Source organism: Thalassophryne amazonica, chromosome 18 (genome assembly GCF_902500255.1).
Source record: "Thalassophryne amazonica chromosome 18, fThaAma1.1, whole genome shotgun sequence".
NCBI lineage: Eukaryota > Metazoa > Chordata > Actinopteri > Batrachoidiformes > Batrachoididae > Thalassophryne > Thalassophryne amazonica.
In genome coordinates, this window is record NC_047120.1 from 46,529,591 (window position 1) to 46,544,444 (window position 14,854).

A 14,854-nucleotide genomic window follows, 5' to 3' on the forward strand; every position below is an offset into this window, starting at 1 on the left:
TGACATTTAAAAAAAGACTGTACACTAATACAGACATGACATAATGGGTGGGGTGGGGGGTGCATGTTTTTGAGGTTCACCCTGAGAGAAAACAAACTTTCACTCATCACAGCTCGTCGTGTTGTGCCTGCTCCCTTTCAATGTCTTCATCCACCTTCAGTTTGAGTTCACTGGCTGTGATGAGTCCGTCATCGTTGCGGTCCTGGTTTTTGAACATGTCTGCAATAACCTGCTCCATGGTCAATCCAGGCTTTATACGACCTTACCTACTGCCTCTTGCGTCTTGATGAACTCCCCAAACTGAGGAGGACAAGAACATGACTCATTTTTAACACCGTTAGACAAGGACATTACTTAAGAAAAACAAAACACATTCATGAGCTGAAATGGTGTTGAGGGTGACTCACCTCCTCCTGAGTGACCTCATTGTTCTTGTTTGTGTCCATGGTATTGAACAAGTCAGGAGGAGTGTCCTCCAGCCACACGAACAGGTAGCCTGGTGGCACGCCCTTCTCAAAGCGAACCAGTTCAATCTCAAACACCAGCACAGCGCTGCCTGGTACGCCATCGGCTAACCAAAAACAACAATTGCAGATTAGAGTTTTCTTTTGAGCACATTTAGTCATCCTTCATTCAATTACCATATTTTCGGGGCTGTAAGTCATGCTTTTTGTTTACTCGTTTGTTTGGTCTTGCAGCTTAAATTTTGAAGCGACTTGTAAATCAAAAAATACTGCATTATCATCTCCACCCAAGCAGCTCCTGTATTCGGACATGAAACAGGCATTATCTGATCCACACTCCAGGGCAGAAGATGGCGGTAACGCACCATTAAGCTGGATTCCAACCTCCATAAAACAAGAAGCTCTGGATGAGAAGGATGTGTTAAGTCTTTAGTAAGTGAAATTAATAAATCATGCTCACACTGAAAGATCACACTCAAATAAAAAGGGGTCATAACCATATTACTTGGCACTCAACTAGTTTGCATTTTGTGGCGTAGCCAGAGGACAACGAAGACAACAGTGAAGGTAATGATAATTATAATGGGGTTTGTTTTGTTTATTTTTAAGGACAGCATGGTGACTTAGTGCAGTGATTCTCAACCGGGGTGCCGTGATCGATCGTCAGGGGTGCCGTGGGCAATTATCAAATATCACCATTATCGGGTGTATGTGCTGTAATAGTGTGGCAGATGATGTAATGCTCTTTTATTCCAGTAGATGGCAGCAAACCGCGCAGTAGCGCTGAGCCGTGTGCCGACAAGGAGGCGTGATCGCCATTTTAATTCCGGGCAAGTTAGTGATTTGCGTGCATAGAAGTTCACTTAGTTTCGTCAAGAAACAGGTGGAATATGCCGGAAAGCTGCGCATGTTGGCAAAGTCACAAACGGAGGAACAAGGGAGACAATATTTCCTTCCATAAGTAAGTGGTTTTGGTTATTGTCACTTTGACCGTGATATTTGGATGATAAACAGCTGTATGTCTCCTGCCGTACCTGTGTCGCCCGATGACACGGATCATTAATTTCACTTATGTCTAGTTGATATTTTCCACTGCTAGACCAATGTCTAGTTAAAATTCTTGTCGTTAGTGACTAAAAATTGTTCGATAAGACTGGGGAGTTTTTTTTTTTTAATTTGCACCTTAAAATAATGAGATTATAGTGACCCGCGCAGTGCTGCCACACACACAGAGATGTGCACACACACACACCGCTGACTTCATGAATGAAACTCGGTCAATAAAGGATAATTGTGTAAAAATATAATATATATAAATGTATTGTGATGGTTTTAGGAGCCGCGCTGCGTTGAACAGCAGCAGCTCAGCCGAGCAGCGTAGCTTAACAGCGCAGATCCGTGTAACTTTCAACACTAATATTTGTGAATGTGTGTGTGTCAGAGTAAGTTTAATACTTTCCTGACATAATTTAATGTAATTTAATTTTACTGGCTTGATATCCAGGACAAAATTGCATTTTAACACGTATTTTGCGAGCATTTTTCTGAGTGTGTTCAGTCGCGAATCTCCATTGAAAATGCATTAACATCCGGGTACTTCATCAATATTTTGCCGGTTAGGAGGCGTCATGTCGCTGTCCATGAAGGGACGTTTTCGTTTAGTGTGCAGCATTGGGACTGCGCGCTCTAGTTCTTATATACAGCTCCATGACTATAGTATACTATGTTACGTCATATCTGTACCGCACGTGTTGCTAACGTGCTAACGCACTGTGTAGAGACAGTCGAGTTAGTGCTGCGTGACACGTGGCATATGACAGTGGTGTGCCGCAGGATTTTGTAAATATAAAAAGGGTGCCGCGGCTCAAAAAAGGTTGAAAATCACTGACTTAGTGGTTAGCACTGTTGCTTCACAGCGAGAAGGTCATGGGTTTGATTCCCAACTGTGGCCTTTCTATGTGGAGTTTGCATGTTCTAGCCATGTGTTTGTGTGGGTTCTCTCTGGGTGCTCTGACTTCCTCCCACATCCAAACCCACGCAGGTTAGGTGGATTGGAAACTTTAAATTGTCTGTAGGTGTGCGTACAGGTGTGAATGTGTTTGTCTGTCTATGTGTGGCCCTGCGAGAGACTGGCGTCCTGTCCAGCATGTACCCCGCCTCGCCCTCTATGACTGCTGGGATAGGCTCCAGCCGCCTGCAACCCATAACTGGTCTAAGTGGTTGAAGATGACTGCGTGTTTTTTTTAAGTCCCTTCCGCTTCCCTGTTTCATCTGGGGTCGTCACAGCAGATCTGAGGTGGATCTGCATGTTGACTTGACATGGGTTTTTATCTGGCATGCCCTTCCTGACACAACCCCATATTCCATATGGAGAATGGGCCGGGGTGGTCGTCAACCTGGAACCTTCCAGTCTAGAAACAAACTCACCTGGTCACCACCCCTGTCAATGTATTTTTAAAATAAATAAATCATGTACATTTAGTGAGGAAACCATCCACACATTTAGCTTGATGTTTACCTGTTCAATGGTGACAAGAAGCAACTTATTCTTGAATTCTTTGTGCCTCATACAATACATAATTAGCCCATTAGCTTCTGCTTGCTAACACGGTGGTTGCATTAAACCTTATTTCATTTTTAATTTGAGAAAATAATCATCTAAATTAGAAAAGTTGCAGCATTTACAGCCATTTTCATAGAGATCCTAAATTTTAGGGGTTCAAAAATAACTGGATAACTGGATTGTTTCCAAGTGTGCGTTACATCATCTCATAGACAAGTAAATGGCTAAAAGGTGAACAGTAGACTGGAAATTATGCATTTGGTTAACTTAATAACAAATATTAAGAGCTGCCAATGTCAGTAAAGTGGGGCACCACTGGGATGAAAAATCTCAAAATCAGACATTTTGGGGGGTGCAGGTATGGCCACATCAACTGGGGCATTCTGAAACAGAACATTCAAGGTCAACAGCTGGTCAAATTAAGAACACCCTACAACAGGTTAGGCTGATCTATGTCACAGTAAACATGACAACAGATAATACCACAGGTTTTGTTTGTCCAAATTATTTTGAGTGCCTAAAACCGAGGACCATAAATAAAAATCTTGCAACTCAAATTTATAGCTGAAAGCCTCTGCTTCATCCAGCGTTTTGTAATTATATCTCCAATTTGTGCACAGAGCCCAAACCAAGTGGGTGCAGTCATCCAATTCCTTGTGGACCTCTGTAGAGATGGGTCTTTGCAGAATTCTTTGTAGTTATGAAGCACAATAGGAAATTTCACCTCCTTGCTCTCCGTGGCCGAGGTGAGGCGGCACCGTCACCGCCCTCCTCTCTCCCGTGCACATGTCCCGCAGGCCTTCATCCAGCCCGTCAATCACTCTGTCCTCCCCGAGCACCGCGGACTGAACGTTGTCGTCACCTCTGCAAAAAGTCATTTGTCAGACAAATCCTCCAAACATTAAATGAAACAATTGCTCCATAAACTCATGTCAGTAAATTGAAAGGCTTGAAATATTAAATAAACCAGTTGATTTAGAAAATGAGTCGATGTATTAAAAGGATCAAAACACTACATTAAACAACTGCTTCAGAAGATTGCCGGTTGTGAAATGACTGAAGCTCTGATGCTGCCATCTAGTGGACAGTGGTTAATGAACCCCCATCTTAATGCATGTACCCCCACTCAATTACTTCAGAAAATGATTCGCAATTTTGAAACAAGTGAAACATTTCATGAACCAATTACTTCAGAGATTTTATGTTTTAAAAGGTCAATGGTGATGTGTAAACTACAAAGGGGAACCCGTGGTTCAGCTAATAATCAAGTTTCAAAATCCTTCGGAAAAAAAAAAAGAAACTTGATAAATTCATTTTGAAGCAATTTTGAAACACAACACACTGAGTGAATGAAATGCTTCAGAGTTTTAGGTATATGGAGTCTACTGAACCACTTAGAAAAATAATTTGTTCTGAGTTTTTGAAAACATTGTAATATCAAGTAGGCAGCCAGGATGTTGATCCATTTAAAAAAAACAAATGCGTTAACTGTTTCAAAATGCAATAAATAAATAATAATGAAAAATATATAAATGAAACAATTTCTTGAGAAAGACTCATTAAAATACTTAAAAACAACGAATTAACCAACTGTTTCAAATATTTAGTCTTTTGAAACACTGATGGGGATATCTAATGGTCAGTGAGAAATGTGTGATTTAGTAACTGTTAAAAAAAAGTAATAAATAAAATAAAAAATATATAAATGAAAACAATTTCTTGAGAAAGACTCTCATTAAAATATTTAAAAATAATGACTAAAACACTTGTTTCAAACATTTTGTGTTTTGAAACACTGACGATATCGAATGGTCAGTGAGAAATCTTTTGAAATGCTTAAAAAAAGGAAACAATTTCATGAGCAAGACATTAAAATACCTGAAACAATGATCACATGCTTCAAAAGGGATTCAACATATTTGAACTCCTTGAAGCACCTAGTGTAGACCCTGAAGAACTCGCTGACCTACAGGGTTCCAAAAACGTGTGCCAGTAACTCACGAGGAGAAGAGCAGCGTGCCGTCCACCAGGGAGCAGTTGTACTTGTAATAAACAAGGTCGTTGACGGCGGTGGTCTCGTTACACGTCTCCGGTTTGTAGGTGACCTGGATAACGATTGTGTCACTGGGGTTGTGGAAGTCAATGACATGAATGTCAAACACTAACACAGCTGAAGATGGAATGATGTCACCTAGACAAGCAACAGAAACACTTAAATACTGGTTGGAAACACATTTGAGGGTGTTGGAGGAGAACGTACCTGCTCCTTGCTCTCCATAGGCCAGGTGTGGAGGAATGGTGATCCTCCTCCTCTCACCGGTGCAGACTCCCAGCAACCCTTGGTCCATGCCCGGAATCACGTAGCCCATCCCGATGTATGTGTTATATGTGGTGTTCCTCTGGTAGCTGTTATTAGCAGACACAACATGGAAAACCTTCATTAAAAGCACACGTGAGGGAATTACACACTGGGTTGTTTTGTTTGTTTTTAACAAACTGGGTTTCCAACCAACGTGGGAATTCACTACAATCAGGCTCCCTATCAATTCACCTGGAGTCAAAGGTGACTCCATTCAAGAAGGTTCCATTATAGTGGTATCGCATATAATCCCCGGCCACAGATTTGCGTGTGCACGGCTCCGGCACCACCTGGTTGTCAATGCTAATGTTATCCTTCGGGTTATGGATGTCCACCAGCAGCACGTCAAACACCAGAGTTGCCTGGGATGGAATCTCTGCACCTGATGGACAAAAGGACGATTAATTTAGATCGAGACACACATTTCATATTTTTCACCTAAACATGCACACCTACAGACAATTTTAAAGTTGTCCAATCCACCTAACCTGCATGTCTTTGGATGTGAGAGGAAGCCAGAACACCTGGAGGGAACCCACACAAACACGGGGAGAACATGCAAACTTCACACAGAAAGGCCACAGGTGGGAATCAATCCCATGACCTTCTTCCTGTGAGGCAACAGTGCTAACCACTAAGCACCGTGCTGCGCCAATTAAAACATGTTAAATATTTTTCTTGTAGATTGAACTGGCTATAAAGTAATTTTCACATGAACACATAACTTAAAAGTCATGGAAATATTTTTGCTAAATTGTGATTCTGTTATGTGAACCAGTGAACCTTTGCACTGCATGTCTTAATGATCGTGAAGTAAACACAACCACGGATGTTTTAGTAAAAATCTTTAAATCATGAAGTTCATCATTGGGATTTTAACGCTGAAGGAGTAGACCTGGAAATAAAAACAGCCCAAGTTAAACTGTTGCTCAAATAGATAATATGGTCCGCCAAGGACGTGATAAAATCATCAGCGTTTATTTATTTGTCTGTCTGTCTTTTTACACAGATACACATTAGGCCATGGAAGACTGCATAAAATTTTGGAGGTGATCTGGATCCACTTTCTGGATCCGGATCCAGATTTTACTTGCCAAAATCTCGCAATACATGACCCCATCCATCCTCCCTTCACTCATTGACCACTAGGGATGGGTATTGATATTATCGATATCGATGCCATTATCGATTCCGCTTATCGATCCGATTCCTTATCGATTCCCTTATCGATACCCCTTGTGAATTTTCTGTGTACTAAAAGTAGGCTTTACAGGTTTTCTATGTCAACAACATTTTAAATTGGTGACTAGATCCTTGATCTCTGGACATAAACAAAAATAAATAAAATCTGTAGTGTTTGTCAAAAGCATTTCCTTTCAGACATTTTGGCATGAATGTCTCTCCATACCTCTCAGCTGAGCTCAGCCGGCTGCTGCACGTCAGCACAGGATGTCTCGTTTTGGGAAGAAAAAACATTTTGATTGATTGCAGTTTGTTTGTATTACAATGTTTGGAAAGAGGTGTCATTTGATTTAAATGGCGTTTCGCTTTAAATTTATTAATTCCGATCGGACTCTGTGGTTCTAACTTGACTCGGCAGAGAGCCGTACAGCGTTTGGAGCTGTGTGAACAGAACGGAGGAGTGACTCACGATTGACATATTCAGGGATGAATGTGGTGAAAAACAAAAAAAGCTGAAACCCAAAATTACCCCCCAACACCACCCACATGAAAATGTTTCAATTCTAGTAGCTCTGAAATGCAATCTGGGACTATTCCAGACAATAAACTGCAGTGAGTGCAGCATCCATTTTGGTGAGGAAAAACCCAACTTTCCTTATTCAAATTAATTCCAGTAGTATTCTGCTCTTACTAGGATGCAGCAGTTTTCTAACTTCGCAGATAGTTCTTGAGGAAATCACTGAAGAAACTAACAAATTGAAAATATGGTTTGATTGAAACAAATTGTCATTAAACTTAAATAGGGATGAAGTGGATGCATAAGAGTCACTAGGTGTTCACAGGAAACATTTATTTCTATATGTATTTATTTGTTCTCATTGTGAGATGGTTTTATCTTTTCTGTTGTTTTGTTTCATTAGGTTCTTTTTGTCTCTTTCTCTAAAATTGTATTGTAACATTATTAGTCTATTGACTATTATTGTCTATTATGTAGACCAGGTGTGCCCAAGTTCTGTCCTCAAGATCTACCTTCCTGGCACTCTTAGTTGTCTCCCTGTTCCAACACACCTGAATCCAATGAAAGGCTCATTAAAAGCCTGCTAACGAGCCTTTCATTGAATTCAGGTGTGTTGGAACAGGGAGACAACTAAGAGTGTCAGGAAGGTAGATCTTGAGGACCGAACTTGAGCACCCCGATGTAGACTATTATTGTTGTTGCTATTATTATTAATATATGAATAAAAATAAATTAGAAAAATTACAATTTGACTCTTTTACGACAACGAACGCTGAGCCATTAATTATACAGAAAACAAATCAACACAAATGTGCTGATGCGAACAGGTTAATGCTAACTTTAACATTGAAAACGCCATAGACATGCTAACACGTTAGCATCTGTCCCGTTTTATGTTATAAAATACATCTATCAACTGTTTCAGAAGACCATAACAGGTCGGTTTATCACAAGACATATTAAATATCACAGACATATGCTCTTCGGGGTTTTAGCGGGAAAAAATTAAGATAAAGCGAAATAAAACAATGAATCCACGAATCACTGCTTCGATTAGTTCAAGGTTCAAAGCAAAGCCGCGCTGCAGAAAAGTTGATTACAGACCCGGTGCAGGTCTGTAATCAATGTAGAGAAATTATCATTTTCCTGACAAACACCCCCCAAAACAACAGCCACTCTGAAGGACCGATAAGGGAATCGTTAAGCAAAAAGCTTATTGATGTCGGTGGATCGAATCAATTCTTAACGATACCCGAAAGGAACCGGTTCTCAATACCCATCCCTATTGACCGCTAAAGTAGGTACACCTTAAACGGCTTATGAAAGCAATCGTGTTCAAAAACAACAGCTATATCAATAATGAGACTTTTAATAAGATTTTTTTTGCTTGTTACAAACTTTAAAGTCAAACTTTATGGAATTACTGATACACGCCCTTTAATCTCTCTTTGATATTATTGATAAAGTGCCCCAAAGGCAGTTTGGTGAATTAAAAAAACAACAAAAAAGTTTTGAGAGACTTTTTGGTTTTCTCTGCATATCTTTCACTCACCAGATCCTTTTTCTCCGTAGCCTTTAAAAGGTGGGATGACAATGTTTCTGATCTCTCCCACACACATGCCCATCAGGCCCTCGTCCATGCCCTTGATCAGCCACCCTTCACCAACTAAAGCATTTTGGGTCTGGTTCCTGGTGTAGCTACGTAGGGCTCATACAAGCGCAAAGTCAGACACACAACGTCACACAGATACAACACCTGGATAACACAGTTCAGACACACAAGAGCCGTCATTTGGACAACACTTTGTTTCAGAGCTTAGGCTGAAAGACAAAAGCACCAGTTTACTGACACAGGCGGGTAAGCAGCAACAATCATCCAAGACTGGATTTACCTAGAGTCAAAGACTGATCCGTTGAGGAGGGTGCCATTAAAATGATAGCGCACAAAGTCAGTGCGCATCACGGAACGTGTGCAGTCTTTGGGAGTAGTGATGGTTTTGACGACTACCAGGTCAGCTTTGTTCCACAGATCCAGCAGATGGATGTCAAACACCAGGGTGGTGTCTGGAGGAACCATATCACCTGAAATGACAACGGAGTGAGGTGCAGCATTTTCCAGAATGATAACCCTAAAAAAACGTAGCGGCTCGCGGGCGTCATTTCTCAGCATTACATCAAAATAAAGCTTAAGTTGCTGACAACATTTTATGATGCCACAATCCCGATTAAAATCCATGAAAAGTACATGACAGCTTCTGGGATCAAATATAGCACTCCCATTTTGTGATGATGTCACCTCTGGAAGAGATTTTAAATTTGAAAGTCTTTCACTGCAATTTGACATTTGATTCGCTGAGGATTTGACTGACAGGTTAGTAGCCCTATCATCTTTTGCTTAGCCATGACAATGGGCACATTTTTCTGGTACCTAATATAGGTTTCCAAATGATGGGTTCCTCCATGTGGCAAACAGGTATGTAGAACAGAAAAAAGAAATGGTAAAGACAGAACTTTTGTTTTTGTTTTGTTTTTTTTTTAGTAAAGTTTAGAAAGCTATTTAAATTTGCAACACACAAAAATTGGTTCTGACACTAAACACACACAGGGACAACAATGGTGCAAAATGGACCCCCCCCCCCCCCCCCCCCCCCCAATTTGTTCAATAATTTCAAATCACAGATTACAGATTATATGACCTTTGCACAAGTCACAACTACAAGTGGGTGTATGTGCAAATATAAAAATAACTTTAGCATTATGACTTTATAATGTCAGAGAATATCCATTTTTTTTTCCACACACAAATTTGTTTTTCCATCACAAATTTCTGACTTTATAATCTCATAATGTCCTTGTTCTTTCTCCTAAATTAATTGACTTAAACTCTGAAATTCTGAGGGTTTTTTTCCACTCAAAATATTACCCCTTCTGCATTATTTTAATTTTTTTAAACGTAGAATGGCCATAATTACACCCTCGTACACACATCAGCATAACTGTAAACAACATCTGAAATGTGTCCTATAACGTTTCAGGACACACTGGTGTGTACCTGCGCCGGTGCTTCCATAGGCCAGCTGTGGTGGGACGGTGATCCGCCTGCGTTCGTTAACGCACATGCCCTGCAGACCTTTATCAACACCAGCAAGGAGCCGACCTTCACCTATCAGGCCGACTTTGGGAGCTCCTCGCTGATGACTGTCAGCAAGGGAGGAAAGCAAGAAGGTAAACAGGGCAACTTATGCTGCATTCGATGGAAACTGGGAACTCAGGACTCAATGATTAGGACAATAAATTTAAGAAACAAATATCTATAATTGGATTTCCTACAACTCAGGATTTGAATTTTGAAGATCTACACATTTGTTGATGAGCATTTAATCTTTGTAGAAAAGTACAGAACTTGAAATCACATTGTTCTTGACCTCCACATTTTTGAGGTGAAGGGTGCTTTGACTTCCGAGGTCTATGTATCGAATGCAGCATTAGTGTTTACTGTGAGGAGAGAGAAACTTTGACATTTTCTGACATCTGCAACATGTTTTAACAAGAACTATTGTTGTAGCGCCGAATACTGTATTTCGCTACGATCCTGGCATCAAGCACATTAACATTGTATTATTGCGTAGTGTACTAGTGTGTAATCATTAATCATTAGTGATTGATCTCTGCTCTCTTCCACAGCATGTCTTTTTCCTGACTCTCTCCCCTCAGCCCCAACCAGTCCCAGCAGAAGACTGCCCCTCCCTGAGCCTGGTTCTGCTGGAGGTTTCTTCCTGTTAAAAGGGAGTTTTTCCTTCCCACTGTCGCCAAGTGCTTGCTCATAGGGGGTTGTTTTGACCGTTAGGGTTTTTCTGTAATATTGTATGGCTTTTGCCTTACAATATAAAGTGCCTTGGGGCGACTGTTTGTTGTGATTTGGCACTATATAAATAAAATTGATTTGATCTGATTTGATTTGTACGGCTGGCTTGAAAACAAAGTGGCTATTTCAGTGTGGGCAAACTAAATAAAACAACTGTTTCAAAAATGGATGCTTAGTTTCAAAAAGCTTAAAAAGTAAGAATTTGAAAATAGGATTCACTATTATAAAATAAATTAGAAAATATTTAACGAAGTAAAATATTAATTATTTTATAATTATGTTACCTATACAAGATGAATGGCATAGGTAACATAATTACTATGCAATTCAAACAATATACTTTATGTATTTTAAATAAATACTGTCATTATTGCTTTAGAGTAATTATATTTTATTAATACTAAATACATAAAGCTGAGGATTATGCATTTCAAATGAATAGGATTTATTACAGTAATGAATATGCATCATGTAAGGTTTATTTGGTAGGTATGTATTAAAATTATCTAAAAAAAAGTAAATGTGAATTTGTCATGTAACAAAATTACATAAATCTTAAAAGTTAGGGTTAAATATTTCTGTGAGTGTTGCTTCATAATGTTCAAAACAGCAAAGATATAGATCAAATGCCCCCCCCAAAAGAAAAGATAATTCTGGTATGCCCTTGTTAAAACATCCATTTCTTTAAAATAAAAATAATAATAATTTGACATAGTTATGTCAAATTACAACAGTAAGGCTCAGATCCAAGCCAGATCCTTAATCTGTATTTGTAACTTACTTTTTTTAATTAAAATTATTTTGATACTACTACTGGAGTGTTTAATTGTTAGCATTACAAAAAATAGAAATAAAGACAGATAAAAGAAAAAAAAATACAGAATCTTCTTAAAACTGTAAACTAAGCATTCACATGCCATGCCACATTCTTCTACAACACTAGGTGGCGAGAATAATTCCTTCAGGTAATTTTTCCCCCCACACAACCATTTTTCACAACCAAACAAGACATAAAAGTCTGAGATACAATTTATGCTCAAGGCATCAAATACTGCCTCTTCATTTTAAAATCACAATAACTTAAAAAAAAAAACTTTAACATTTTCAACACAAGAACCAGCATAAACACTTTCAAATTATAAGAGGACAAACAATTATTTAGCATTACAGGTGTCCCAGAAAGGTAAAAAAAAAAAAAAAAAAAAGGCCCATATTTTTGCTGCTGAAATTTCATTAGGAGATATTTTATCTTAATAAAGAGCAGCGTTCATTTTGAGCATCTTCAGATTGAGCTGAGTGAGAATAACTCTGCTGTATTTGTCAGGATTTATTTGTTTGATTCTGGCCACCGTTCACTCACTCATCTTCAATCGCTTACTCCAATTAAGGGTCACGGGGGTGGGGGGCTGGAGCCTATCCCAGCAGTCATAGGGTGTGAGGTGGTGTACACCCTGGCTAGGACGCCCCGGTCTGTCACAGGGCTACATGTAGACAAACAAACACATTCACACCCGCATGCACAATTTAAAGATTCCAATCCACCTAACCTGCATGTCTTTGGATGTGGGAGGAAGCCGGAGCACCCGGAGGGAACCCACACAAACACGGGGATAACATACAAACTCCACACAGAAAGGCCACAGGTGGGAATCGATCCCATGACCTTCTTGCTGTGAGGCAACAGTGCCAACCACTAATCCACCATGCTGCCCACCATCAAAACTGTGAAAGAAATTTTTTGTTCAATTTAAAATTCCTTCATATGGATCTCTTTTGGGAGATTTATCCGTTTAAAAGTTGTGCATGTGCAGAAAGCATGCACAGAGGGTCCAACTGACATGATGATCTGAGGAGCCCCAGAAGTGTCTGGTGGGGGGAGTTTGCACTGTTTGTAATAATGTGCTTGTAACATTATTTTTGTTTCAAATTAAAACATTTTCTGATTTTTTTTTAAATTAAGAAAATCTTCACTGCAAAACAAAATAAATGCATTTGACTTTCAAACTTTTAAAAATGGTAAAACTTGAGTTTAAATGTGTCATATATGTCATACTACAAGTTAGAAATACAAGAATTGTGTTTATGTGTATTACGACACTTTTATTACTTTTTTCCATTATTTGTTCAAGAAAACACCAAAGAACACGTTCATGAACTGTGATTTTTGGATCGCCTCGAGCATTAAACTGGATCGTGGCCTGTTCCCACTTCCACACAAAGTTTGTCTTTTGGGCTCAGACCTAACAGACATCCACACTCGCCTGGAGTCGAAGGTTTTTCCGTCGGTGAACGTGGCGTTGTAGTGATACCGAACATAGTCTCCGTCCTTCACTTCTCTGGAACACAGCTCGGGGACGTGGTATCTGTCCACGACTACATCCCCTAGCACAGGACTGGGATTCGAACCCACCACCGTCCACGCAGCGAGGAAGGAAAAAACTACAGCGCAGCACGCGAACATCTTACACGAATCAAAGGATTAAAAGCGACAGAAAATTAAAATTAAATTAAAAAAAAGCTAAAAGTTCGGAGGGGGAAACGCAGAGGGCCGAGGACGTTCAGCCTGTAAACGTGGACAATCTCCAGGTCTCTGCTGCTCTTGCAGATTTTTTTTTTTTTTTTGCAGAAGAATTTGTCTGTAGCCGTAGGAAGCGGTTGTCAAGTAAGCTACAATACAACAGCGCTACTTCCGTTAAAAAATAAAATCAAAGGAAAAGGAGGTCATACTACATAACTTCACAGGTTTATACTATATGTCATTTCCGTGTCACATTTATTCACACGGTTGCTTGTTTCACTGTCTTAAAAATGTCCAATAATCAAATAAAAAATAAACATTTCAAAATGTGAATGTCTAATTTTTACACTATAAATGCTTCCAGCTTTATAGTCTATGGCTATGCAGTGCAGAATAAAAGTTATGATGTATGAAAAAAAATACAAATTAACTAACTTTTGTACTAAAACTCTGAATGTTATATTCAAAGGAAAACATGTGACTTGCAGGAAATATAGCCACAAATACTATTTATGAAGTGTTTACAATCACTCTGAGATGTTTAATGTGTTATTTCATTGGATCCAAAATTATAGGTCATATTCTGTGCATCCAGAAGTATTCACAGCGCATTCACTTTTTCCATATGTTGCAGCCTTATTCCAAACTGGATGAAATTCATTTTTTCTTCAAAATTTTACACACAATAACCCATAATGACAACATGAAAATACTTGTTTTTTAGATTTCTGCAAATTTATATATAAAAAAAACTAAGAAATCCCATGTACATAGGTATTCACAGCCTTTTCCATGAAGCCCAAAACTGAGCTCAGGTACATCCTGTTTCCACTGATCATCCTTGAGATGTTTCTGCAGTATAATTGGAGTCCACCTGGGGTATATTCAATTGAATGGACATGATTTGGAAAGGCACACACCTGTCTACATATAAGGTCCCACAGTTGACAGTGGATGTCAGGGTACAAACCAAGCATGAAGTCAAAGGAATTGTCTGTAGACCTCCAAGACAGGATTGTCTCAAGGCACAAATATGGGGGAAGAGTACGGAAAGATTTCTGCTGCTTTGAAGGTCCCAGTGAGCACAGTGGCCAACATCATCCATAAATGGAAGAAGTTCACATCCACCAGGACTCTTCCTAGAGCTGGCCGACCATTTATACTGAGCGATCAGGGGAGAAGGGCCTTAGTCAGGGAGGTGACCAAGAACTTGATGGTCACTCTGTCAGAGCTCCAGCATTCCTCTGTGGTGAGAGGAGAACCTTCCAGAAGGACAACCATCTCTGCAGCAATCCACCAATCAGGCCTGTATGGCAGAGAGGCCAGATGGAAGCCACACCTGAGTAAAAGGTACATGGTAGCCTGCCTGGAGTTTGTCAAAAGGCA

The 14,854-nt window shown here is 39.6% G+C and overlaps 1 protein-coding gene across 1 annotated transcript; it reads right to left on the reverse strand.

Annotated features, from left to right (window-relative positions):
• Positions 1-64: 64 nt before the first annotated feature.
• Positions 65-13,554, reverse strand: fkbp10b (FKBP prolyl isomerase 10b). Its single transcript, XM_034194027.1, is given in 11 exon segments — positions 65-264; positions 267-300; positions 408-571; positions 3,752-3,891; positions 5,029-5,218; positions 5,288-5,433; positions 5,579-5,768; positions 8,638-8,783; positions 8,978-9,167; positions 10,138-10,283; positions 13,212-13,554. Coding segments are annotated over 11 exon segments (1,704 nt in total). The 5' UTR covers positions 13,412-13,554; the 3' UTR covers positions 65-106.
• Between the last annotated feature and the right edge of the window lie 1,300 nt (positions 13,555-14,854).